At 37.4% G+C, this 27,806-nt stretch overlaps 1 protein-coding gene across 1 annotated transcript in view; it reads left to right on the top strand.

Annotated features, from left to right (window-relative positions):
• The first annotated feature begins 266 nt into the window (after positions 1-266).
• LOC145785378 (complement C3-like) overlaps positions 267-27,806 on the top strand; it is a 68,437-nt gene continuing 40,897 nt past the window's right edge. Inside the window, exons 1-12 of the mRNA XM_082597034.1 lie at positions 267-333; positions 4,344-4,455; positions 7,775-7,867; positions 8,756-8,913; positions 17,511-17,598; positions 19,293-19,442; positions 20,012-20,057; positions 22,111-22,204; positions 23,275-23,383; positions 23,973-24,105; positions 26,183-26,307; positions 27,623-27,683. Coding sequence (XP_082453160.1) covers positions 281-333; positions 4,344-4,455; positions 7,775-7,867; positions 8,756-8,913; positions 17,511-17,598; positions 19,293-19,442; positions 20,012-20,057; positions 22,111-22,204; positions 23,275-23,383; positions 23,973-24,105; positions 26,183-26,307; positions 27,623-27,683 — 1,222 coding nt within the window. The 5' untranslated portion in view covers positions 267-280. The remainder of the gene's footprint in view (positions 334-4,343; positions 4,456-7,774; positions 7,868-8,755; positions 8,914-17,510; positions 17,599-19,292; positions 19,443-20,011; positions 20,058-22,110; positions 22,205-23,274; positions 23,384-23,972; positions 24,106-26,182; positions 26,308-27,622; positions 27,684-27,806) is intronic.

Here is a 27,806-nt window from a genome sequence, read left to right as displayed (position 1 = left end):
TTTCAAACACATTTAGAAGAAAATTACGAGTACTTTTATCCTTCTTGTCAACTGGGAGAGCTATCAAATTATCATCTGGGGCTATTTTCATTCTTCTCTTTTTCCATCTGACGTCAAATAAGAGCAGATGTCTTCAATCCAGCAGCTTAAATATGGAGATAAAAAGGCAAGCAATGTGGAATTAAGAAAAAAGTAACTTGAGGTATGCATCCGGTGAAACAGGCATAAAACCAACCGTTTGAAAAGCGCCTACCGCTTTTTTGCGAAAGAAAACTAAACAATGGAGGTTTTTCTCGTATGTTGGTTGTTTGCATTTGCTGGAAATGCTGTTGGGTAAGTTGGTTAAAATTTTGCATTTTTACTGATAAAAAGTTTGTGTGAATAGTTTTGAGTGCCGAAAAATGTTTAATGGTATGCAATTAAACTATTTCAAATAGTCTTCTTTTTTGCATTGTGTAAGTGTCAAGCTTGAATTAGTATTAATAAGTTATCCATATAAAGTTCTATTTCACAAAATTTACGGCATCAGTAACCTAAATACAATGCTCAATTTGCACTAAAAAGATTTTGAAAAAGTGGAAAAAAACTTGGCAAATACTACGATATGAACTGCGAGTTTATTTACTTCTAAAAGGTATATCTCTCATCAAGAAAACTTCTTTGACAAGTTTTTGCTGCTATTTTCACTTAAAGAGTATATATAGCCTACTATTTATTATCCTCATGACTAAGGGATAAGAAAAGGATGATTCTATGGCATTTCTATCGTTCATAAAAGTTGTTGATAGACGGGAATTCTGGAGTATGGTGTTGTCATAGATCAAAAAGCTTATGCACTAGCGAGCTAAGTAATTTATTTTCAACTCGTTAGTTGCGCTTTTTATTGATCACAACAATATTGCTGTAGTTTGATGAACAGTGGGTTTTGTTCATAAAGTTTTTGATATTTTCAGTTTTTTTTTTTTACAAAGTTTTAAAGTGTGGACGTAAATTTTTTATTATAAGGTACTTAAAGTTTAAAGCAATGCTTTTCAAGTTCTATTTGAAACCACCTCTCGAAAATTGACATTGACTTTCAAACTTCCGTTTAATGCCACAAAAACAAGTTTATTATACCGTACTAAGTGTAGGCTACTGTAATGCGACCACTCGGACCGGTATCAATGATATTAGGGTTTCGTTTTGAGTTATTCGAAACAAAGATATTTTGAAACATTTCCGTCTACTCGAAATGTTTTGACTTTGGCATTCATATCAGTAGAATACCAAGGTTTCGTTATGTGTTTTAAACGAAACAATTCCCCAACAAATCAGCACTATCAGTTTTTATAACTTTGCTACGATTTGCAGTGAAGCTTCAACAATCTCCACTTTTAATAATAATAATAATGTAAAGGTTTTATTTATAAAACCAAGGTTTCGTTATGTGTTTTAAACAAAACAATTTCCCAACAAATCAGCACTATCAGTTTTTATAACTTTGCTACGATTTGCAGTGAAGCTTCAACAATCTCCACTTTTAATAATAATAATAATATTATGGTTTTATTTATTGTCGCTTTACAACAGCTAAGGTCTTTTAGCGACAGGGCTCATTTTTAATTTTATATCAGATTTACGATGTTATCACATTTTTACCAGCCTTATTTTCGCCGCCTTATGCAAGAAAGAACACAATCGGTACCGTTTTTTGAAATCTTCGGTTTGATCTGACCTAGAATCGATCTCAGATCTACCAGCACTAGAGCCGAAGGCGAAACCACTCGGCTACAGCGTTGATTCTCCATTTTGTGTTTTTGAATGACAAAAAGTTCTATCGTTGTCCCGCTGGCGAAATATTTTTTCCTACGAGATTTTTGTCTCATTTACATATTTTGGTAAAAGTTTGTATTAAAACCGTGTGGAATGCAACAGTTTCTCGTTGGCACGGTTGGTTCAGTGGTATCATCCTCCGCCTAGTAATCGTGAGAACGAGGGTTCGACGCCCGTCGAAATCAAACTTTTTTTTTCTTTAAATTAATTTTTGCGGTGCACAAGAGCTTTTCAAAAAAGTAGGGTTAGGGAAAGCTTATATTTTATTATCATTGCAGAATTTTATTGGCAAATAGTTATTTCGCAATCTGAATCAACCAATCTCTCAAACACTTTCGGAAAATCTTACTTTTAAAGTGACTAAAATAAAAGAGACAAAAATCTCGTAGGAAAAAAAATTTCGCGTCCCGCTGTTCTATTGTAATTGCCTGCGGCTGTATTTTGCCATCTAATGGCCTGATTTTAGCCAGCGTCCCTTCCAGCAAACTCCCCTGGAGCGCGTTAGCATCCATTTTGGGAATCGCTGATAACTAATTTTGGCAAAAACGCAAATTAAGCAGTTAAGCTAAATGAAAAGTAAACGCATTTATATTTTTACCAAGTTTTATTCAAACAAAATAATATCTTTTTGTCGAAGTATTGTTGTATACTAAGCATTGACAAACTTACCTCTTTCTATCTGGAGATGCGGTCTTCACATCTGTCAGATTTTTGCTGATTTTGCAGATTTTGCCAACTGATGCTAACAATCTGACTGAACTTTTGATCTCTCACCTACTGATAATGTTGCAGCGGCTTATGTCGCTTGGGAAAACAGGAAAAAGGTGAAAAAACGCAATTTTTAGAAAATTTCAATCAGACCGTAAGCAACAGTCGACAAAATCTTCATAAGTTTGCAAAGTGTGACAAATCAGGCCACATCTCAAGGTAGCGGCGACTAAACGTAAGCTGTTGTCAACCGTATTGAGTTGAAGACAAAAGTTTTTTCGAGAGTGACCACTGACCAGCGTAGCGACCATATGCGTGTGTTAAAGGTATAAATTTTAACGGTATTTTATCAAACATTATGTAAAGATGTATCTAATACAACGTGCCCTGATATCCCTGATGCATTATTGAACATGGAAACATAGTTTCAAATTGAAAAAGCATTGCATTGCGATTCCACTTGTAGAAGTCGTTCGAAGATGTCCTCAAAACAAATCAATATCTAAAGGTCTTACCATGTTTTGTTTCCTATCTAAGAGCTCCAAACATTAATTCAATGTCTTTAGACGTTGTATCAATGTTAAGCCGACGTCATTTCGAAATCTGTTGAGACGCAACCAATCAGCAAAAGTTGCCATTTCTACATAGCTTCAACGTTACAACTATGTGGAAAATGGCAATTTTTTCTGACTGGTTCTCGCCTCCCGCCACAGAGACCACAAGCCAGCCTCAGTCAGAAAATCAGCCTTGTTATGTTAATTTAACGTGTGCGAATGTTGCGTCAATGTAAACATGAAACTAAAACTATTTTGACAAAAATAATTGGAAAGCTTTGGTTGAGTGTATTGTTGTCGCATGGTTTATTATATTTCGAAATTACTGTTTTACCTTAAGTTACAATATTGTGAGAGTAGACTACTAACCTGGTGGCGATCTTTGCGAGTCGTCGTCATTGCACCAGCCCCATATTCTTTAACGGAGAATTAGTTTTGAAAAGTGGAAACCCAAGCAACCCACACGGCAACGGTTTCCTGTTTGCTCAGAAAAATAAAAATTGTGTGTTTTTTTCCATTCAGTCTTATGTTTTTCCGGATACAGCAGTAAGCGTGGTAGGCGTATTTCATTTCCTATTGAACAGTTCTAAATTCACTTCTCAAAGCATTGTAAGTTCTATGATTGAGGTGATACAATCAACGACAAAAGATGATTATCATGCGGATGGAAAAATAGAAGAACAAAAAAGACAAACAGAAAAACGCATTAAAGATGCGTTCGTGTGTGTTTTGTGTGAGCTTTTTGAGCTTATGCAATGCATAGCATTGATTGCGACTAATCATGACTGGTTGCTTTTTGAGCTAAAAATCATTAATCACTCTTCCAAAGTGAGATGGTATTGAGCAGTTGTTGCTGCTAGAAATTCTCCACAACCACACGAAAAATCATTACCTAACTAAAATATGAATAGCCATTTCAAATATGGAAATGCAAGGATAGAAATGCATGAAAAAACACAACTTTGCAAAGTAAAAGTATTTCTAATTTACTTTTATCAACTGGATGCAAACTGAGTTTTAAAACAAAGTACGGCTTCCACTACTTACCTTTCCAAGTAGCTCGCATTGGGGAGTGTACATTGGAGTCTAAAGTTTATTTTGAATTTTAGAAAATTGGACATTGCTAGTAGGTCACATTTAAATCAAGCATTTGAATGAAGTCCTCGAGCAAATTTATTTACCTTTAACTTATAGGAAGAGATGTACGTTTTCTTCAAAGTGTCTTTTATAGATCTCATTACTTTACCTAAAGGAGTTATTGTATTTTAGTAACCCCGATTACACAATCGTGGCCCCGAAGGCATTTCGGGTTGGAGTAGAAGAAACCGTTGTCTTGAACCTTCATGGGTACGGGAGAGCCAAGGTTGAAGCTTATTTGCAGGTTATTGCCACGTTTTTCATTTTATGTCGAAAAGTCTTTCCTTTTCTTTTAGAGAAAGGTGGCTTTAACATTTAAAAGCCCAAGAAAAACTGTTAATAGGCTACTGTATCAAGTATTGCATTCAATTTAAGTGTGGAAAGCAGTAATTTATTCAACTTTATTACTATCTGAATATTGAGCAAAGTAAGATAACAAAAGTTGTCGAATATTTGTTTTGTTTTGTTTGTTTATCTTTATCCTGCATTGCGGGAAAGCGGACTTGAGCGCTATGCATCGGTGTACGCCTTCCGACGTACACCTGACCCACGCTGCAGCCGACGGCAATGTCTGTTTCCGGTTGTCTACTCTACTTATGACTGAAATTTGGTACTACCCATTACTCGAAATCGATCACTGGGTAGAGGCAATTATCGTAAAGTTTCTTGCCCAGAGAAACAACAGCAAGTACGGGTGGCTGGAGTCGAACAAACAGGCTCTCGACTGCGAGCCCATGGCGACTTTACAGCAAAATAATCAAGACAAGCCTACTAGCCTACTATATGGATAAAAAATGGAAGTCGAGTCATTATAGAAATTGAGGTTCAGTTTGAACCATAGACACACAAAACAGTTAAAGTTAAAAAAGATACGTTATTATAAAGATGTTTCTGAGGGCCTTACGAATATGGATACAAACGAATGAGAAATGACATGTTTTGTTATAGAACAGTGGTTCCCAACCTTTTTCTGGCTGTTACCCTAATCTCCACCCTGAAGTGAGCCAATTACCCCCACGATCAATTTTCAAAAAAAAGGTGTTTATTGCTATGTATTTCAAAGGGCTAACTCTAACAATCAAAATGCAACACAATACTGAATACCAGTGGCGTACCGTGACCACTTTGACAGGGTGTTCAGTGACGGCAAAGCAATAGCGGGGGGTCTGGGGGGCTCCCCCAGAAAATTTTTAAAATTAACATTGAATTTGGTGCGTTCAGAGAGCATTTTCAGCACAAATTCTGAACATGAACAGAACTGACAAAAATAATGTTGTCGGAATGGAGAAGAATACAAAATAGATATTTATTTGACAGCGCATTGAATGAAAGACTTAATAATATCAAACATTAAGTTGCATTTCTAAAGTCACATACTTCAGTTCACTTTTTATTTCCGACCATCATAACGAACAATATTACTTGCCATAACACAGCAGGAGTCTGAAAAAACGCGAAAGTTAAAGCGTGCTCGAGATGGAAATGATTTACTTCATGCAAGGATTAGGCACGGTCGCAACACCTTGAGAAATGTACAAGCGAATTAAAAACAAACAGGTGAAAGTTAAAACAAAAAACAATAGCAAAGCAACTCGATAATAAACAAGAAAAGAAAGACGATTGCTATGTTGGTCGGCTGTACGTTTATCCGCCGTACTACTTAGTAAAAACGAAAATGTTTAACACCTCGACTACAGAAGAAAAATTCATCTATAGCATAATTCGATTCTTCTTGTTTGTGCAATAAATTTTTGAATTACATCGTCGTAGAAAGCTTGCTTTTGCTTCAGTTCTAACAAAAGTTGTTTCCAACGCTGATCACCTCAAACTCTAATCCAACAAGCTAAAACTTGCTATTGCCTGGGATTCTCCCAATGACGCGCCAAGGTGTGCAGATCAGCGAGTGCACAGCCTGGCTGACCTAAAACCATTGCTGTTTTCGCTGCCTTGTGACGTCATTTTTCTTAATTGTTTATTTTAAATAGCACTCGCCAAGCTGTCAGTGCACACCCAGCTTAAAGGTAATGACCGAAAAAAATTAAAGGCAATGACCTCAAACGTTGGAATATTAAAATTAGAAGGGGACGAGTTTTGCAATTGAAAAGAAAGCAATCAGCATGCAGCAAGATGTTAAAATATCATGAAACTAAAGAACATCGACAACCGATGGAAATTTTCTTTTTTTCTGGATTTCTTGGGGTGTGCAGTGCACGTGCAGTGCACGTGCAGTGCAGTGCACGGGTGTGCAATGCACACCTTGAACACCCTGAATATACGCCACTGCTGAATACAAGATAAAAATGCGTGGTAAACATTCAATGCGAAGGTTGGGCCTGGACTTCAGCCGCCAGCTTTGTGGTACTGAGGGTGATTCTTGCGTCGCTTTCGACATCCAGGCGATTGCGCTTCTTTGTCTTCATTCCCAAGACAGTTGAAAATCCTTGATTACAGCGATACTGTGTTGAAGAGATGTCAGGATATTTAATACCCGTATCGCTAATGTTGGTGGGTCCTGGAGTCTACTAGACCAGAAGAGTTCCAAGCTATTCCCCTTGAAATCAAGTTTCAACGCTTTGTTCATTCGGAGAGTGATAAATTCTTCTTTGGTTGGAAAGTCGTCATCATCCACCTGGCTGTCATCACATGTGAAGGGCTCAGTGCACCATTTGAGACTAGCCGTGTCCAAATTCGGAAAGTAGTTGTCCATCCATCTTCTTGGCTAGCTGGCCTAAGTGGTCAGCTATGCCTTCCTTCAACGCCGCTGTCAACTCAAGTCCATTGCCTTCGAGGTAGCCTACATGTCAAGCGTCTAAAACTGCGCCACTGTGCCTCTTCCAACTCGCTTGTTCCACAATTTAACCTTTGCGATAAATGCTGCTACGGCTACTTTGGTGTCGATCACAATTACATTCTTGCCTTGAATTAAAAGATTGCCTTTGTTCAATACACCAAAGATATCAGCCAGATAGCACAGCTGGGAAATCCACTGTTGGTTAGAGAAGTATCCAGCCAAGTCGGACTTCTTTTCCATCAGAAAAACATGGACAGCCTCACGAAGTTCGACCAGGCGGGTTATTACTTTGCTATGAGACAGCCGTCGTACTTCTGTGTGGTACAGTAATGCTTCGTATATATCTCCCATCTCCTTGCACAGTTCCTTGAAAAGACGGCTGTTTAATTCCTTCGCTTTTATAAAGTTCACAACCTTCACTGTTTCTAAATTGGGTCTCGTTACCCATCAAAAACAGGCAAATTACCCCCCGGGGGTAATTTACCCCCAGGTTGGGAACCACTGTTATAGAAACATAAAGTTTCGTAAATTTCATAATCGTTCGAATGGGGTGTTTTAGTTATAAAAGTTTACGAAAGACTGCTTTCTATAATTGTGTCAGTTGGCTCGATTTAAAAAAGCAACCACAGACACATGCGTTCACAAATATTTTGCGCTACAGACTATGCTACTATTTGTAAATGTTATGTAGTACGCTTTTGTGAATTATTGGATATGAAAACATAATCTGGACCAAAAATAAGATTATAATAGTTACGTCACTCTTACGCAGGACCTTCCCGATCAAACTGAGATCTTTTCACATGTCAAGGCTATTGACCTGGATGAGCACGAAAGTAAACATCCAATTCATTTAAAAATCACGGTCAGCATTTATTATTCTATATTTTGTACACAATATTATGTTGGCCTTCCTAGACTTTGTGTTTCGTAGATTGGTTACGTTGCATACAATAGGCCACCTTTGCAATTTAGTGGAAAAACTTGAAAAATAAAATTTTATACAGTAGTTGGTTGGTTTTGAATCTTTATCCTCGGACTGACAAAGCCTCTAACAGGTTAATCCTGACAATGTCGCATACATGTAGAGGCTTCTGACGCAAGACTGATTACCTAGATTGACATAGTGAAAATTCCGCTTGTTGCCGGGGATTTATTCCATCCATTTTGTGCCGCTAGATGGAGAGCACTACTGAAATGCATTGCTCAAGCGCATGCCCCGAGAACCGAACCAGCGCTGCTTGATCTTATAAATAATTAAGCTACGATGATTGTCCGATAAGGTAGATGTAGACCCTATATTACCTTATCATATGATACTGTATACAGGGTCGGCCAAAAGTAGGCTTACAGTTATTAAACTTTTTTTGTATGCTGTCAATTGACCTGCGGTATACTTCATGAGTTAAACAGTTTCTGTGTAAGATATAACGAACATTCTTGAAATTTAATAGTACCCACATGAAAAGACTAAATTTACTTTTAGATCCAAACCCTACTTTTTATAACTGTAAGCCTACTTTTGGCCCATCCTGTTATAATGCAGGAATCACAAAACATTTTAAAAATAAACAAGTTTTTTGAAACTGTTTACAAAAAGGTAGTTGAGAAGGACTTGTATGTAGGCTATACCAATTAAATTCTTCCCTCCAAAGACAGTAGTTGACACGTAATGCAACTTCTGTATCAAAATAGGCGACATACTTAATGTTAGGTTATGCTATTGTAGCCAAATTTGTGGATGTTGTTGTAGGTGGGGAGTGACGACATCAAAGTATTTCGTAATCGCCAAAAGGTTTTAATGGTGATTGAAGTAACGCATAGTGCAAAAGATTTCATATCTGAAACCGATATTCTTGTCAGCAAGGAGTCTGGATATCTGTTTGTTCGAACAGATCGACCAATATATCGGTTTGTTTAAATTTACCAATTTTGTGTGCAAAGTTTTAATGAGATCAACTTCATCTTTAATTCTTTGTTATTTTTTTTAATTGGTTTACTCTGATGGGAAACAAACGGTCAGACTATTGAAAGCTTTAGAAGTAACATTCGCTTAGACTTGCATATAAGAAAAGCATTAGGCTATAGAGTTTTAATACAAAGAAAACAACCTTGGTGTTATTGACATTTTTAAGTGGCCAAGCTAGCGCAATAGCAGCATCTTGGGCTATAAACAAGAAGATTTGATGTTTCTTTTTTTCTCTTAATGCTGAAAAGTTTGGGTGTTCATCAGCACAATTATCGTTTCTAGCACTAATTGCTTGTTACGCTTGTAGGTAAACGTAAAGGAATTGAAAAGAGGTCTCAACACGAGTAGAGCTAGAATGAACTAAGGACAAATCATTGTGTAGCTACCAAGAAGTCCTGCTGCCGTAATTACCAACTACTCACAGCCACAGGGCGGCACGACGTAATCAAGTGCACGTGATCCGGTGCAATGCACTAGAGCTAGGCAATGACCATAACGCAAAATAAACGTTACTAACTGTATCACTCCTCCCTTATAAATTAACACTTAGCAGTAGAAATAAAACATTACAGCTAAGGGAGGGTGATACTAACCAAGTATTCACGACATAACATACACAATATATATAGTGCTTCTAACTGATCACTGCAATAATGGTCATATTACAATTAGGGTCAGAAGCACACACGACTAACAAACGTATTGACTAAGCCTGATAAAAATCAGGTTTGCGTCTGTTTCGAACTGGATAGCGTCTCTGTGGGACAGCTTTACTATGCCCAGAGTGTTCATTGGTATCGGTCGGTTCGGAATCTTTCTTTGGACTTGGTGCAACCTTAACTTTGCTTGAATCAGAAAAATCACTTTTACTTTCAGCATGAACGTTTTGAAACCTGGGTTGAAGTTGATTTATGTGTCTCTTCCAAACGCCTCGTTCCGTTCGTACGTTGTACAGGACACGTCCCCGTCTTTTATTTATCGTACCCGGGAGCCACTTCGAACCAGATGCGTAGTTTCGAGCATAAACTAATGAACCTTCTTCATAGCTTCGCTTATGAGATGCAGGTTCTTGTTTTGAATTACTCTTTTCCTTTGGTGAGAACAAGGACAATAGCGTTTTCGGCTGGCGCCCATAAAGAACTGCGGCTGGAGTCTTCCAGTCGAGGCATGGGTGAGGTGTGCTTCTGTACGTTGTGACTACTAAGAGATGAGCATTTTTCTTGCTCACTTCTCCCTTATAGTTTTTTTCCATCGCTCTTTTAAAGGTTTGGACGAAGCGTTCCGCTTCGCCATTTGATGCAGGATGGAACACTGGCGAGGTGATGTGATGTATTCCTAACTTGATGCAAAATGTCTTCAACTCTCCGGACGTAAACTGGCTTCCGTTGTCTGAGACAATCGTGTCCGGAGAGCCTTCTATCGCAAAGATTTGTTGAAGTGCGCTGATCGTCGCTTTAGAAGTTGCCTGTCCGATGTTCTGCATAGAAACATAAGGATATTTTGAGTGTGCATCAACGCATATCAGCCACATCTTTCCTAAGAAAGGTCCAGCATAGTCGAGATGAATCCGCTGCCACGGCTTTGTAGTTTTCGGCCATGCTTGGTACTCTTTGTCCGGAGCTTTTGCGACAAGCCTGCAAGGTCCGCACGACTTCACCATCTCTTCGATGCTTTTGTTCAACTCCGGCCACCATACGTATCTGCGTGCCATCTGCTTCGTTCGGGTGACTCCCCAGTGACCTTCATGCAAGAGTTTTAAAACTTGTGCCTGCAAACATTGCGGAATTACTGCTCGTGGAAAACCGTCACGTTGTAAAAGTATTACATCGTTTTCTACCCACATCGAGTCTTTATACGAAGCATAGCAGCGCAGTTTGTCATTGTCAGGTAATCTTCTAGGCCAACCGTCCTGGATATACGACAGAACTAATTTTAAGACTGGATCGTGAAGCGTTTTTGTTTTAAGCTCGTTCGAAGTTAAAGGTAAACCGTCCATGGTTTCCTCTACAGAATGAGAAACCTCTGCATTCTCTCTCTCCTCGTTTTCGTCAAACGTTTTGTCTAACCCCATAGGTAATCTAGACAGTCCATCTGCATTACCATGTAGATTAGTTGGCTTGTACTGAATATCATATTGATATGCCATTAATGTAATAGCCCATCGTTGAAGACGCTGAGCTGTTAGGACTGGTAGATTCTTTTTTGGTGAGAAAATCGAAACTAGTGGCTTATGATCCGTAATTAAAGTAAACTTCCTACCGTACAGGTATTGGTGAAACTTCGTTACTCCATAGATGATAGAGAGCGCTTCTCGTTCAATTTGTGAGTACCTCTTCTGCGTTTCACTCAAAGTTTTCGATGCATGGGCGAGTGGACTTTCCACACCATCGTGCTTCTGCATCAAAACTGCTCCTATTCCGTACTGGGATGCATCGGTGGCTAGTATGAGTGGTTTGCTCTCATCGTAGTGACTTAGCGTGGTTGCATTGATCACGTCCTCCTTCAGTTGTTGAAAAGCGAGTTTGCAATGTTGTGTCCACCTGAACACTGCTCCTTTCTTCAACAAAGAATTTAAAGGTTTTGCCTTGTCTGGAAGATCTGCTATAAAACGACCATAATAGTTAATTTTCCCTAAAAAAGCTTGAAGTTCTTGAAGGTTTTGCGGCTGGGGTAATTGTTTTATTGCTTCGATTGATGTGCTCGACGGTCGCTTGCCGTCTTTGTCGATTATATGACCAAGATATTCAACCGAATCCTTGAAAAATTCACATTTTTGTACTTTAACACAAAACCCATACTCGCTTAAACGATCCATAAGCTTATCTAAGTTATTCCAATGATCTTTTTCTGTCGGTCCCGTAACTAAGATATCATCTAGATATGCTGCTACACCAGGGATTCCCGAAATCATTTTATCCATGCAACGTTGAAATTGGGCTGGGCTTGACGCCACACCGAAACACATACGATTGTATTGGAAAAGACCAAAAGGTGTGTTTATGACACAAAGTTTTTTTGCTTCGTCATCAAGCTCTAATTGCAAGTAAGCATCCGACAAGTCAATTTTAGAAAAGTACTGACTTTTTCCCAGCGATTCTAGCAACGTGTCCAACGTCGGCAACGGATGTTGATCCACTTGTATTTGCTGGTTCAGTCCCTTGAAATCGCAGCAAATTCGTATACTTCCATTTGCTTTCGACACCGCTACGATCGGAGCTGCCCAGTCGCTATAATTTATTGGCTGCAAAACGTTGCGCTCCACAAGTCTGTCCAATTCTTCTTTGATAGCTTGCTTTTTGGAAAATGGAATTGGTCTTGGTTTGGAAAAAACGGGCTTTGCTTTCGGTTTTAAGTGTATAGAAACTTTTGTCTTAACACATTTCCCAAGATCAGACGAAAAAACTCTGGAAAATTTGCAAGTTAACCCTTTGCTTTTCAACGTTTTTTTGGAAGTTAACTGCTCAAGGGGGGGCCGTTTTTGGATCAAATTCAATCAGCTGTTACGTGTTATCCGCTGATGCTATTTCAACAGAAGTTGCACTGGTGTGAAAGCAAATCATTTGTCTATAAGTTTGAAAAGTCATTATTTTAAAATTTTATATGTTAAACTTGATATTTCAATTTTTGCAAAGGTACCCAAAAACGACAATTTTGATTCAACTTGCCGCTATTTAATTACCGTGCTAATCCGATTTCATGCAAACTTCTAAATAACAAAGAGCTCGATCGAACGCACGAAGTGTGTGTGCGGTGTGCCGAATCATTGCATTGATTAGAATTTACGACTTGCGAGCAAATCTTATTGTAAGCTACTCACTTGACTGATTCTAAAATAGTTACAATCAGAGTAACATTGTTGCACGCATTTGAAAAAAAAAGACAAAACTGCGTTTGTTGTCTTACATTTTTATCCTAAACTAATGCATTCCGAAACTCATGGCTAGCTTCTAGTTTTATGGAACCAAATTTCTCATAAGTAACACCTTAGCCTGCTTGAATAGCTGTTTACATCTTCGTTTGTGTATTTTAGGTCTACAATTGAGTTTGTAGTATGAATATTTTTAGTAGAGAGAAGACAATTGAACAAGTTGTTGAAATAATCTGAAATTTCTAAGTTCAAATTAGGTGCTTTTGAAATTGTGGATTTGTGTCAAGTCGCATCACAAATATCATGCAGGCCACATCATAAGTCATTTCGCTTACGGGTGTTTATAAACATGACTCATAAATTACATCCACAAAAAATACAGCATTTACATCAACAAAGCTAAGTTCGAAGCTCACTTTTTATTGAAGATTGTGTCAATCAATTTGAAAATACATTTTTAGTCCGCCAGCGTCGAAATAATGCAACAGCGAATTGAGGAACATGCGTAAACAAAGGAAATGTGAAATAACCCACAGTCAGCAAATCTACATAAATTTAACGTTTACAAATGTTGAATCAATGTAAAAGGACTGGATTGCTGACTGGGTCCTTATTGTTTGAAGCACTAAAAATACGCGTAAAAGCGACAACATCAGCAAGGCAGTGATTATGTTTCTGGCCAAAAAAAAAAAACTTTTGACTTCAAAGATAAAAATGATTATAACGAAGCTTCAAAGTTTGTCGTAAAACATTTTACAGAGATACAATAAACATAATCATTTTGTGCCAGATTGTGAGAAGACTTCCTAGATTCTTTCCAACCATTTGCATGATTGCAAATTATTTTCTATAACTTTATATTGCTAAAAAGTGGCTTCTTTGTTGAAACAACGTGGCTACAATTCTATAAAAAATTCTTAGGCCTACTACATTGAAGTAATGAATTTTTTTTTGTGATTTTGCTGATGACGTTTTACAATATCCGAGAAGTAAACAATAATAATGATGAATTATTTTACAAAACCGTGGTTTGCAAGTGCTTCACAAAAAATTGTTGGGGAAAATTTACTATTAGACGTAAAACGTTTGTAAAAGAAAATTGTCGGTTTACGTATTTATAATGTTTATTGCGCTGTTATCGAATTATAACTGCCTGTAGGCTATTGTCTACCTTTGTGGTTGCTGGCCAGCTTAGAGCAGCATGCAAACTAAGCGTTTATGGTATTTGCATTGTGTTATGATTTTCGAAAATTTCCCACAAGGTCTTTATTTTTATCGTGATATTTTGTGCCTCTTCTGTCCTAAACTTGAAGTTATTGTGCAGCACAATCCACATCGGTTTTTAGACTCAGTCTTCATTGAAAATCTTTTGTGTGGTGCATCATTTCAAGTAGTGTCTTCCCCTAAACTGTTACACAAATCGCCCAGAACCAGGTTGATTATTATGTATCTTACAGCCGTTGAGAGCCCGTTATTGTATGTGCGGAATTACTAGATGTCTGACCCTGACTAAATTCATGCCAAAGTCGAGCAAATTCTGCTTTCGGGATCCTTGCCGTTATTTACGGTATTTTTTGTTGATAAGTTTAGGCAGCATTTTTCCAAGATAAATGAAGACATCGATATTGTTCGTCACTTAGATTTAGTTTTCTCAGCATTGTTTATTCATTCTTTGATCCACTAGTTTGTCCCACTTTTGGTATAATCGGATCGTTTATAAATGGCGGGTCTTCACAATAGCCGGCCTCTTATACATTGGCGCAAGGTATTCAGATGTTGAATCAATGATGAAGAAAGCTGATTTGTTGTTTGTCTTATGTGACGCCTAACTTTATGCCTCGTCTACAGTACAAAATATTTTGTAATGTACATTGTGTACATTTTACATTTTGTTTGCAGGCCTACATTACAAAATATTTTGTAATGTAAATGAGGCATTATCATCTTTATTTTGCGCTCTTTAGAACAAAACACAGTGCACTGTGAAAAAAAACACAGGACATAACAACAAGTAGGCGACATAAAGCAGTGAAGGGACGCCATCGAGTTAGCTGCTACGTGTAAATGGAGCCTATCTCATAATTTTGAGTGTATCTCACAATTACTGTTTGCAAAAACGCTATTTCTCCGGCTTCTCCCAAAAGCATTTGCAGTGATACATTTCCTCAATTGCAAGTTTTGTCAATGAGAGCATTTCCATAGAACGTTTATTTCGAAACCAGGTTTTCGTGTCTTTATCCAAGAGAAGATTTCTTATTGTAACGTTTTTTATTCGTCAATGAATATTATCTGCTTGAAACAACTGTTTTGAATAGTTTGTGGCCTCCATAGCCTACTATTTTGATCGTGGATTGCTATTCTTCTTTGTAGAGCTGATAACGCAAAAAACGTTTGCTATTATTGTTTCTAATTAACAGCTTTGTGATCACTGGCTTTTCTTTGTAGCATAAGAAATAACGCGCTTTGTATTATTGAGGTCAAACCAAACAAAAGAAAGCAAGAGGATGCTTCTCTCTGCTCGCGCATATCGATGCACGAAGCAATTATGAGCTTATGGCTTGTCATCGCAATGTAATCCATTTCACGCTTTGCTGGAAGTTAGCTAGAAATAGCAAAAATTCACCAAAATCTTGAATTTACAAGAAAACTACACAACTTTTAGCATCAAATTTAATATCATCAGATCCGCCTGGCAATTTTAGGAAAAGTCAAGAAAAACCAAGTGCATGGCGTTACTGTGCTTCAAATAATTAAAGGAAATATGAGGGGGGGGCCAAACCTGGCCTCCCTTTGAGGAGCAAAGTGTTAAAGCTGAAACTTGCCTTTCCCTCTGCTTTAGTAAGGATTCTTCTGTCTGCTGAACTTGTGAAGATACGAGATGTTTTTTTTTGTCTGAAACTTGATCTAACACCGAAATACCCTGACTGGTCAAGCCAAAACTGTCACTCCAGTCTAAACCCATTAGGTTTGTGCCTTTGTTTTCATTTAGTACGATTAACTTCATCCTTGACTTTAGTTGACAACCTATTTTAACATTTACGAAGCATTGACCTTTAACATGCAAAGGCCTACCACCATAAGCATGTAGTGAGGTTTCTGATGGATAGCACGTGGGGGAACCTAACTCGTGGTATCCATCTAATCCAACCATGGAACATGTTGAGCCAGTGTCCCACTGGCACGTGAACGGTTTGCCGTTAACTTCGGCACGGATCCAAATTTGCTTTCCGATGCGTTGGTAAGCTTTTGAGTTCCGCTTTTCCTTCCATGGAGGTGTCTTTCGAATTTGGTTGCAACTGCTTACATGGCCTATAGCTTCTACTCGGTCTTTCTGCTGGCGTTGCAACCCCTTTGCCTGGCACACAGATTTGATGTGCCCTTTTTTTCCGCACTTGTAACACACGTAACTTTTGAACGGACATTCACCCTTAGAATGTTTAGAAAAACAATCCTGACATGACTTCCACGCCTTGCGACCTTGATTTGTGGAACCAACTGAAGGTTTCTTTCTCTTCTTAATATAGGTTGCGGACATCTTATTAACGACAACTGCTTCATCTGATGTCCCTTCCCCTCTTAGGATGTTATCGGTTTGCACAGTTCTGATATAAACTTCAGCTTTGTTGAGAACATCATCAAGTGAAAAATTTAAATTCGTCAAGCATTGACGCCTGACTTCAGGGTGTGGGGTGTTTAATACAATATCATCTCTAATCTGCTCGTCGACATAGCTGAGATGATTGCACTGTTCACTTTTGCATATAAACTCACAATTTTGAGCAAGCCCTCGTAAAGTTGCTGTCCAATCTTTATAAGACTGACCCACTTGTAATTTACAGTTGTAAAAACTATGGCGCGCTGCTTGAACATGGATGGTTTCTTTAACGTGCGATGCTAACTTATCTGAAATTTGTTTGAACGATTTATCACGTACGTTTTTGTCACCGAAAAGATTCTTAATCAAGCTATACGTCTCGGGTCCAAACCAGGATAACAAACAAACTGTATCATTGCTACGTTCATCTGATAAAATTGAAAGTAAAATTAACAACAAACAAGATGGTTTATTGCTTCACTGACGTTTCGCGCACCATGACAATGCGCATCCTCAGAGCGAATAACATACAAAATAGAATTTCAGTAGTATATAACCTGGTGAAATTTTATTTTGTATGTTATTCGCTCTGAGGATGCGCATTGTCATGGTGCGCGAAATGTCAGTGAAGCAATAAACCATCTTGTTTGTCGTTAATTTTACTTTCAATTTTTTCTCTTTGCAGTTTGTACCGCCTGTGAAAACACTGTGGGTTATGCGCTGATTGCTCACATTACAGCATACTCAAAATACATATATTTTTTGATAATATGTTCATACCTTTAAAATTGAATGAGGCATTTAGTTAAATAAGATGCTTTCTACTAGTGCAAATTAAGCGGAACTACCACAAGATGTATGAAGTGACAATCTGCTTTTATTCCGACATTTCGTCAATCAGACACGACAGTCACTTTATACATCTTGTGATAGTTCAGCTTAATCTGCACTAGTAGAACACATCATGTTATCTGCCAAAGCAAAAAAAAAAGCTAGCCATTGGATCCAACACTTTTTCAAAGTAATCTACAAATTAAACCCCCATTCAATATTAACACGACTTTTTTCCGTTTCAGACCAAATGAGCACGTCCGCATTCAAGTTGCACCTCTTGACCAGAAGATGGCGCCAACAATCACCGAAGTTGTCACAGTCACTGTGAAAGTAAATAATGCAAACGCCCAAGCAGAAAATCAGTCGATTTTTGCACTGATTCAACGCCTGCAAACGTTGAATCAATGTGAAAAACGATTGATTTGTTGTCTTTGCGCTTTGATGCCTTTACTCGTCTACGTGCACAACGTTAAAGCATTGTGCTTTTGCTGCAAACAGATTGAATGGTAGGCTACCGTTACAACGTTGTTCGCTTTTGCAAATTTTAAAACACGGTCACCGTAGTTTTTTACAATACCGGTGTAGCAGTCCAAGAGTTACTGCAGGCCAGAAGTTACAAGGGTTGCCAAATATTTCATTTAAACTTTATATAATTTTGTTTTGAAAAATAATAAAATTTTTAACCTCTCAAAAGGTCAGATTAATAATTATAAGTATTTTGTAATGTTAACTAAAAAGCTTGCAAATCTGGATGATGTGTTACCAATGTCTTTTCAGCTTGCTAGGTTTTAGAGCAGAACTTGCTAAAACTTTACAGCATAGCACGCACTGCGGCTTTTCTTCTCCAGAATGTATCACAGTGAAGCCAAATTGAACATAGGAATCATTGAATCTTAATTTTTTTCGAGGCTGAGCAATTTTCACTTTTTGTACTCAAATTTGAGTTAAAAATTTAATTAGTAAAGTTATTAAGTTTTGGCTAATTTGACTAAGGCTAAAAAAGCTAAAAGTTCCGAAAAGCACTCAATTCAAAACTTAAATCAGTAAAAGTAACCAGCCTTAATCAACTTCGCCTTATTCCTTTTTAGCCAAATATATTTCGTAATTCTGTTTTGATCTGGTAAACACAAGTGTTGTAGGCACTATGCACTCTTTGTCTTTGATGTCACAAAAGCGATAGAAACAAAACAAAGGCTATCATAATCAAACGAAATTAAGGCCAGGCTTAAAAAACTGTGTGGAGGTATGCCAAGCCAGCTTACTAAAGTATGGTATCTTTTAACTTTGGTTTGGAAACCAAGTTGCCTGAAAATTTTTACTTTCCACAATTTCTTTTCTTCGGGTTCGTGTTATTTTTTTTTTGGAAGGTGCTTCGCGGTCCCAGAAAATTGTCTCGCGGACCCCAAAAGGACCGACCCCAGTTTGAGAACCACTGGGCTAAGTGGTCATCTAATCTAGTCAATCACCTCCCCATGCAAATTTATTTGCCAACGCACGTAAGGCACGGACACAACTTCAAATGGTATAATAATGCAAACAAATCAGGTTAAAATGATAGCCTACTGTACGAAAATTGTTAGGTTACAAATTAAAATTTCATTCCAATACAGCAACAATTTCTGGTACAAAACTCATCTTTTAACTTTCATCTTATTTTCGCTTCATTCCCAATTACGTTTCTGTTGTAAACCATGTTGTTAAGATGCAATGGTGGATAAGTCTTCAAGTTGAACATGTTTCCAATGTTGAAATCATTTAGGCTATAGGCTACAAATTTGCTGCAAGCGTCAAATCTGACAGCCCTGTTTTAGTAACTTCTGGACTGGCAGTAACTTTCAGACCGCGTATACGCGGTCCAGAAGTTACGGTAACTTTGAGACCGCAGTAACTCCTGGACCGTTACACTGGTAATACCATTTTTTCAAAGTTTATAATTTTAAAATCATTTTTATATTACCTAATAAACAACCACTGGGCAGCATGAAATGTAACTTGTTTTTAAATACGATTTTTTATTGTTACAGACACCAGATGGCATCGGTGTGTATCGAAGAAGGCGTCATCTTGATCTTGACAAGTCTAATGAGCTTGATGATTTTATTGAGCTTGAGTACGAGATTCAAGACTTTCCTGAAATTGGGGTTTGGTCTGTCGAAGCTGCATATTCTGCAAACGTCAGTTAAAATCAGTCATGTGTAACGATATTTGGACAAAATCGCATGTATTTTTTAGCTGAATGGACTTCTTTTTAATGAAAAAGCTGTAACATAAAAAATTCTGTTGAAACCAATTGAACATCCAAATACAGTCATTGCAATGATCACAAAACTATTATCTTAGTGTTTGGTGACTGTAAAGAAAACTGTGTTAGTAAATAAAACCAAACCAAATCTATTGTAGCTTAGATAAATGTCTTTCCGACGTGTCATTCGGATGAAAAAAAAGTTAGAGTGTCACACATAGTTGCCCAGTGCAGTAACTCGAAGTTAAGTAGTGTTTTGAGTTTATCTTAACACAATTATTGTCCAAAAGTGGTTTGTTCTGGTGCTTCATTTTTGTTAAACCTAATCAAGGTTCATGCAATAACCAATACCAGTACTTCTTCTCAAGCGCGTCATTTGACGGCGGAATATCTGATTCTTTGCTCAACGAGCGTCGAACCGGGATCCCTTCGCTCGTTTCTAAGTATTAAGTTACAAAAAAGAAGTATTTTGTTGTTTATTGTCATTGTTGTTTTTGTCAGGGATTTGAAACAACAACAGACACCAGCTTCAGAATCGACAGATATGGTGAGAAAGTTATTCTAAATTTTCAAAGAAGAAAAAACATTAAAAAAAGTTGTATAATAGATGGGCTACAGTGATTAATACAATACCTATTCATGCTTTTTTCAAACTTTTTGTTTTTCAAAAATGAAAACTCCAAATCGGACTGTTTTTTGGATTCAGAAAGTATTTTAAAAACTTATCATCTCATAAGGCTGATACTGACTTTGAATAGAATATTTTAAGTGAAACAGAACTTGTCTGATAAAGATGAGATATCGGATATTTCCGCTTGTCAGTTTCACTTTCATTTTGCAGCGCTCAACCACAAATCCATTATATTTTGCATATCTCTGATCAACCTTTTTTGTATGTACAGACGTCACGTGCTTAAACTACTAAATAACTAAGCCAGAGGTTCTCAAACTTTTTTTTGTTGCGACGCCTCTGGAAAAGTTTTCTGGACTTGCGACGCACCAGCAAATAAAAGTTAATGAGGAAACTTATTATTTAAGTTTTGTTTGTTGATACAACAACAAAAAGCAATGCATATTATTTAATGTGACGTGTGGGCTTGTTTGTTTTTACAAAGTTCATTAAATCTTGGGAGAATTTTTGAAATTGCCACCCGCATTTTTCTTTCAGTGTTTATTGGTGATCGAAATTTGCTTTTTATCACCGCCAAGGCAGAAAATCTTGCTTCACATAAATATGACGTGACATATGGGATAATAATTCGTAGTGCTTTCTTCACCAAAGCTGGATAATCGCCATTCACCGAAATCCAGAAATTTGCTGGATTTCCTAAATTAAACATCCTTCTCAGGGCATTGTCACAAGAAAGGTCAATGTAGGCTTCTTTTTCTTGTGCAGTAAAAGACAGTGGAGTAGGTTGGACGAAAAAATCACGAATCCATTCGTAGTTTGATAAATTTTTCGGGAAGTATTTTGCAAATTTCGACTCGAACTTGGACAAATGTTGCCCAAATAGGCCTATGCTTCACAAATTTGAAGGCAGCGTCATACTTTTCTTTTCAAGCAAATTGGACGAGAAAGTGAAGTATCGAGAGCTTCCAGACAGGTTTGCTATATCTTCCACAATAGCAGCTTTTTAACGAATGCTGCAATTTTATCTGAAATGTCATTTTTATTCGGCCCTGCATAGAAATGTTCAGTTTGGCGAAGATATCACACAAGTAAAGTAAACCAGTTTCAATAAGAAATTGTTCTGAGCTAAACAATCTGCAAGTGGATTATTTTCTTGCTGCAAAAAAGCCTGAAGTTCATCCACCAATTCGTAGAAGCGTTCAAAGAATTTTCTAAGCAAAAGCTACTTGGATGAAAATTAAAAGAGCAAACTCCGATGCGCTGCATTCATTTCTCCACAAAGTTTTTTGAAAACTCTTGACTTCAGTGGGCGTGTTTCAATGAAGTTAACAACTTTGATGACAACTGAAACTGCTAATCAAAGGATTATCCTCATCTTTATAAGATAAATTGAATTCAGCTGCGAAACGAAACTCTTCTGCGACGCCCTTGGAAAATTGAAACGACGCACCAGGGCGTCGCGACGCACAGTTTGAGAACTACTGAACTAAGCTAACCTAAGCCACGTACATTAGCTTAAAATTTTTCTGAATTTCTGGAAGCAGCATTGTTTTGGATCAGCTTGCCTATAGACGATCATGAAAATAAGTTTTTGGCACTGGATAGACAACAATCGAACTGACCACTTTTTCTATTAAAGTTATAACTACATTAATGTGCTTTTTAATAAGCGATTACATAATTGATTAATCTATATAGTGTTAAGTTAACAGAAATTTAGCGTTGGTTTTCATGTAAGTTAACATAAGCTTTTCAATTTACTTTACAATTTATTTTATGAACACCAATGGGTGGCTTTATACAACTCATGGCTATCCAGTAACGAAATTTAGTCAAAGTTGCAATGAAACAACTATATTTTCTGTAAACTTTAGAAAAAAAGTTCGTACCAAATGGCAAAAGATTTCAACTTTCCACAATGTTAATTTTCCCAAAGCCTTTTCTTCAGAATTTGTTTGTGTAATTTCAGTACTTCCGACTTTCAATGTCCAGATTCAGTTGAAAAAGAACTATTTTCTTTCCACTGACAATGCTATTGATGGCGACATATTGGCTTCATACAGGTTAGATTTGATTTTGTTTTGCGGTGTCTCAAAACTCCACTAAACCTCTGTAATAAGATATAGCAATTCAACTTCTTCGGCTTCCGCCTTTCAGTCACTTGGGTTGTTCGAAACAAAAATATTTCCAAAATTTTTCGGTTTAATCTGTTGCAAATTTTTTGTCTTGGTTTTGTTTCGATGTGATGCTTTCGAAACGAAACAATTTGCTCGCTATTATTCAGGCTTCTAAGTATTTAGCACAAAAACGTTCCGAAATATTTTGATATTTCCTTTATGACATCAAACTGTTGTTTTGAATTTGTTTCGTTTCAAATTACTGTTGGAAATTCAAATTGCATCCATTATTTGATATAAAGGTGGGGTGAGTAGCCTACTTAGTAAACGTTCGAAAATAACTATATCCGAGGTAAAAAATATGTTTTTTTAAATCATTTGACGTCTGCAGACGTTAAAATGATGGTTGGTTTGGAGTCTTTATCCTCAGACTGACAGAGCCTTTGATATGTTATTCCTGGTAGTTTTGCATAGTTGTATTGGCTTTGAACTACTGACGCAGGGGCGGTTAACGGGATTCACAGAATGAATTTTGCGATTACTGAAGTGTTGTTGCCGGAAAACTATTCCATCCACTACTATGTGCCACTGAACGAATAAATGCGTTGCTCAAGCGCAAATCTTAAGTCGAGCGCTTAACCACTGAGCTAACCGGGCGGACAAAATGACACAGCAAAGGACAAATATAGGTACATGCGCTGAAGTGGGAATTGTGAGCAAACTGAATTAAACTTGGCACGACAAAACACTAGAAGTGTAACTGCCTGTAGGATTTTCGATAAATAAATGTTAACACTTTTTACAGCGTTTTTGTGGTTACACCAATATACCTTGGTTAGAATTATATAATCTATTGCGTTCAGTGATTGATAAACGACAAAGGTTTGTATTTTTTACAATAAACAAATGACATGTTTTTAAGTATTTTTCAATCCTAATTATAACAGTCCTACTTTTAGCTGTCCTTAGCTTGTTGAGATAAAGTGTGATTTTATCATATCTTTTGCAAATTGAAGCTATGGAGAAAAAGTGGGCGGGTTCTTTTTTATAACCATGAAGTTGTACAAGCACCCTGATGCAGCTCCGATTGAGTTCTTCAAGCAACCAGGGACCTACTACAGTGTGGTAAGTTTCTACATACTTCGCTTATTACTTTTATTAAACTAGTTACCTTAGCAGCAACTATTGTAGCACACGGTAATCATAATTCATTCGATTTTTTTAAACTTTCAGCACAACTTTCCTTAAATTTGGTTTCATTTTTGAAGCCGAGTGATGTTGAAAAAACATGGTGTAGGTCGTTGTGGAAGCGTCCAATGAAGAGAAGCGTATAGTACTCCACACATGGCATAACATTTAACACTACGAAGAAACAGTCAGATATAGTGGCTGTGGGTACATATGATTGCATTAACAAGTTAATGTTACTTTGTTGTGACTTTTATGGAAGAGAACTATCCAGAAGTAGCATTGACAGGGGGCTCAAGGGGTACTTTTGGACCTGGACCCGGAATTATTTTAAGGACCAAAATTTTTTTCAGCAAGCCTACGAAAAAAGAAAACATCGCGTATTAATTGAAGTTTTATTGTTTTCGTTAAAAGTATTTTGTTTGGTTAGATCGAGGGGCGGGTTTTTCATCCGCACTGGGCCCAAAGCCTGCTACCCAGTTAAGTAAAACTTAGGGAAACTCAACATGTTGGTTGTGCTTTGCAGGCTCACATTAACAATGGAAAGGCTAGATTCACTGTGCCAGTAGAATATATTAAGGAAGTACTGGAAGATGATGAAACAATTGAAACGTTGGTGGCAAACAAAGCGACATTTATTATGGAAGCTACCGTTAGTGGTAAGTTTTTGCTCAGTCACAATGAAAATAGGGCTCGGGTTCCAAATAGCGACTGTCAGAACAGCGACTGTCAATAGAGCGACCACACGACAGCGATTCATTTAAAACAGCGACTGTCAGTAGAGCGACTACACGACAGCGATTCATCAAAAACAGCGACTGCCACAACAGCGACCTCACTTCCAAATGAAGACTTTTCACATGTTTTATTTAAAATATCAAAACACGTTTATGCTCACAATTTCGTTTTGATAATGTTAGCCTATTCATGAAGTTTGACTCTGTCGAAGCTGGTATACAAGTCTCCGCCTTAGTCAAAACTAACACATTGAAATTGACCAAAAATGTAAAATAAAACTTTGTAAAAAGCAATTAGTACAACATATAAAATACAGACACAGGAGCTAGTATTCAAGTCTATGCACCAGTCAAAATGCCATGACGTCATAGATTGGAATTGACCAACAAATAGAGGGTGAAGTAGGTACATATAGTGCCTTCACTACTTTACCTTTGCTTTGCTATTTTCTAACCCTACAAGTTAAGGTTTAAGATGACAAAATAGCAAATGAAAGTTACAGCAGCAAAGGCATAAAACAGCTTTTGCCTGGATGGTATTCACACACTTCACCCTATATTTGGTCGATTCTGACTCATGACGTTTTTGACCAAGAAGCTGAGCATCTGTACTTCCAATACCTTAGCCTACTAATTCTAACTGTAAACTTGTAAACTAAAACTACCCTAAAAGGTAATTGACATGATAAAAAATACTTTACAAACTTTATCACAGATCAACTAGACTAGGCAATCATTGTCAAGCTGGTGCCATACAGAACCACCCAATTTGGCCTCCAAGTCAAAACCTGCTGACTGGCATGGGCGCCTACAATAAATAAAATTCAAAAATATGCCCACTTAAAGTGTTACGTAAGTCGCTATCATAACAGTCGCTGTTGTAATGCAGTCGGCATTTATACAATCGCTGTTTGGAATGTCGCTCACTTCATTACGTCGCTATTATGAAGTCGCCATTATGACAGTCGCTGTTTTGACAGTCGCTATCCGGCCTGGATGCCGAAAATAGAGCATAAAATCTTTTAAACGCTGTTCCAAAATTTTAGTGAAAACTAAATTTGTTTGGGCTTTGGAAAGCTAAACTTACTTAGAAGATTAGACTTAAGATAAAATTAGAGGAATTTCAGTCGCTGCCAGTGTGACAATACAGCCTTATCAAACATAATTTTAGTTTAAAACCGATTTATGATTAAACAGCATCAGGCTAAAACAGGTCGTTAATATCTATATTGTGAAGTAAAGTTATTTCTCTCTCCTAAAATATTGCATTTTTTTTTTAATTTGGAAGAGTGACGTAAACAATAATTGCCGTTTACCCCATATGAACTGAAACGATATTCTCGATTTCTTCAACTAGTGTAATAAGATTAACAGGTGCAATAGTCGTTGCCAAACATAAGCCACAATAATTTAAGACAAGATAAAAATTACTAAGTTGATCTCACGTTTTTCTTTTTGTTTGCATTCATCAGCAACACAAATAAACACTTTAAGGTTAGAACGTTACCTCAAAAACTACATTTTTTGATTACAAGTCACCAGAATAAATGTGTTCTAAGCTAAAAACTTAGATGTCCCATTATCGTGTTGATTGACAGACCTATTCCGTTTTTTGTTTTTTGCAGTTTCTGGTGCTCTTGTCTTTTTTCTCTTGATAAGCACCAACTTGAGAGTCGTACGATCATCAAGTTCAGCTTTAGTACTAGTGGGTCGGTTTGATTCCAACCAAAAACATCGAGCACAGTACTAACAATAGCTCATGTTAGTCAATCATGGCCTAAAATAGCTCATAAATATTACAATGAGGCGTCAATGCTTGGTTTAGGAAAAATATTTTGTTGCTTTGTTAGTTTTTTTGTTGTTGTTGTTGTTGTTGACAGCTTGTTGTAATTACTTAACAAAGACTCGTTGAAACGTTTTCATTCATTAAAGAAACATAAAATAATAAGAGTCATTACTCTACAGAATGGATTACAGGGTTTAATAACTTACCTTGCAGGCCGAGCAGAAGGTGTTTTGGAATCAGCGATAAGTCCTCGTATTCCATTCATTGCGTCGCCTTATGCAATCGACATATCTAAAACTTCACTATATTACACTCCCGGACTCACCTACCATCTTGCAGTAAGCGCTTAGTTTACAGTTAATCAAACAAAGTATTCTTGTGATCATGAGGCTCGATAACCTCCAAACGAAACAATTTTAACGGTGGAGTTTGTTGATATATATAAACCATGTTACTTTGCTGAATTTGTACTGTATTGTAGGCGTAGGTCTGCATAGTTGAAATTGCGTAGTTCAGCTGAATGAGAATACCATAATCTTTATTGTTTTATGTTGATTTTATTTTGTTGTTTTTGAGTTTTAGTTTTTATTAAGCTTTCAATGTTTGTCGTATTCAGGCAATCAGGCATAAACCCAGTGGTTGAAGATTTAGATTAAGTGGACCGGAAGGCAAGGAAGCCAATCTTCGTGTCCACCTTCAGGCATGCATTTAAGTGTCTTGCCGTAGACACAGCCGCATGCTCTTAAGCGGTGTCGAACCGGCGCCCTTTCGATTGCCGTTCCATGGTTCTCACTACTTGGCTATGCAGCCGACAACGTGCATACATACCGTTCAAGTCGTCATAGGCAGCAAACTCTGTCACGGTCGTTTTCGGATCTTCATTAACAATTAAAAAAAGATCGCAAACCTCAGAAAAACTTCTTTTTGAAGCTTTTCACTACAAACGCTGTAATACTTGTTGAACTAGCAATTGTATGCTTGCACGGATGCTTGTTTGTTGTGCATCTTTCAATTATACTATTTTGCATTTTCGCTTATCGGGTTGCATGGCTTCTAGTTGTGTCTTGTGTCTGTGTTTGAATTGAAATGATTGGTTCAGAGAAATCAAACGCAGTTTCGGTGCAAAAAGATAAAAAAAAAATTCTGACTGTCGTTTTTTTTAAATGACTTAAATGATTTTTTTCTTGACGAGAGCACCTTACCACATCGTAAAAGTTCGATTTCTTTCTTGTTTGTTTGTTTTCTCCAAATCACCGTATTTGGAAGCTCTTTACAGGCCACCACAATGTCCTAGAGAATCGTTTCTGAAATAATATGAAAAAAGAAAATCATTTAAATTACGCAATCAAGACACCCAACATTGGACTACCCTTGCTGAAGAGCGGGAATCGTTTAGACTCACTGTGCATGATGCCGTATCCAAATACGAGGAAATGCGCATCACCAAGCATAAAGAAAAGCGTCAAAATAGGCAGTCCCCCCGGAACTTCCCAATTTTACCAGTGGCGGACTGCACATGTCATCGTTGTGGCCGTATCTGCCGGTCACGCATTGGACGTTTTAGCTGTGGGAGAGCCTACAAGTGAATTGACTTTGAACTGCAAGTCTTCGTTGCAAAGTACTGCCACGTCAATACGTATTATTTTATTTTAGGTGGATGTCTTGGACTCTGTACAGAGAAGGCCAATTTCTAACGTACCAGTTATAATCACAGGTAAACTGAGCAATGAGCATTATTATATTTACTACACTGCAACTACATCGCAATGTGGTCTATAGGACATCAAACCATGGAAAAATTTCCTCAACTTAAGCTGCATAATTCTCATTGCACTGG

This window comes from Aplidium turbinatum, chromosome 16, assembly GCF_918807975.1.
Source record: "Aplidium turbinatum chromosome 16, kaAplTurb1.1, whole genome shotgun sequence".
NCBI classification, from domain to species: domain Eukaryota; kingdom Metazoa; phylum Chordata; class Ascidiacea; order Aplousobranchia; family Polyclinidae; genus Aplidium; species Aplidium turbinatum.
This window is presented reverse-complemented; position numbering and strand designations above follow the sequence as displayed.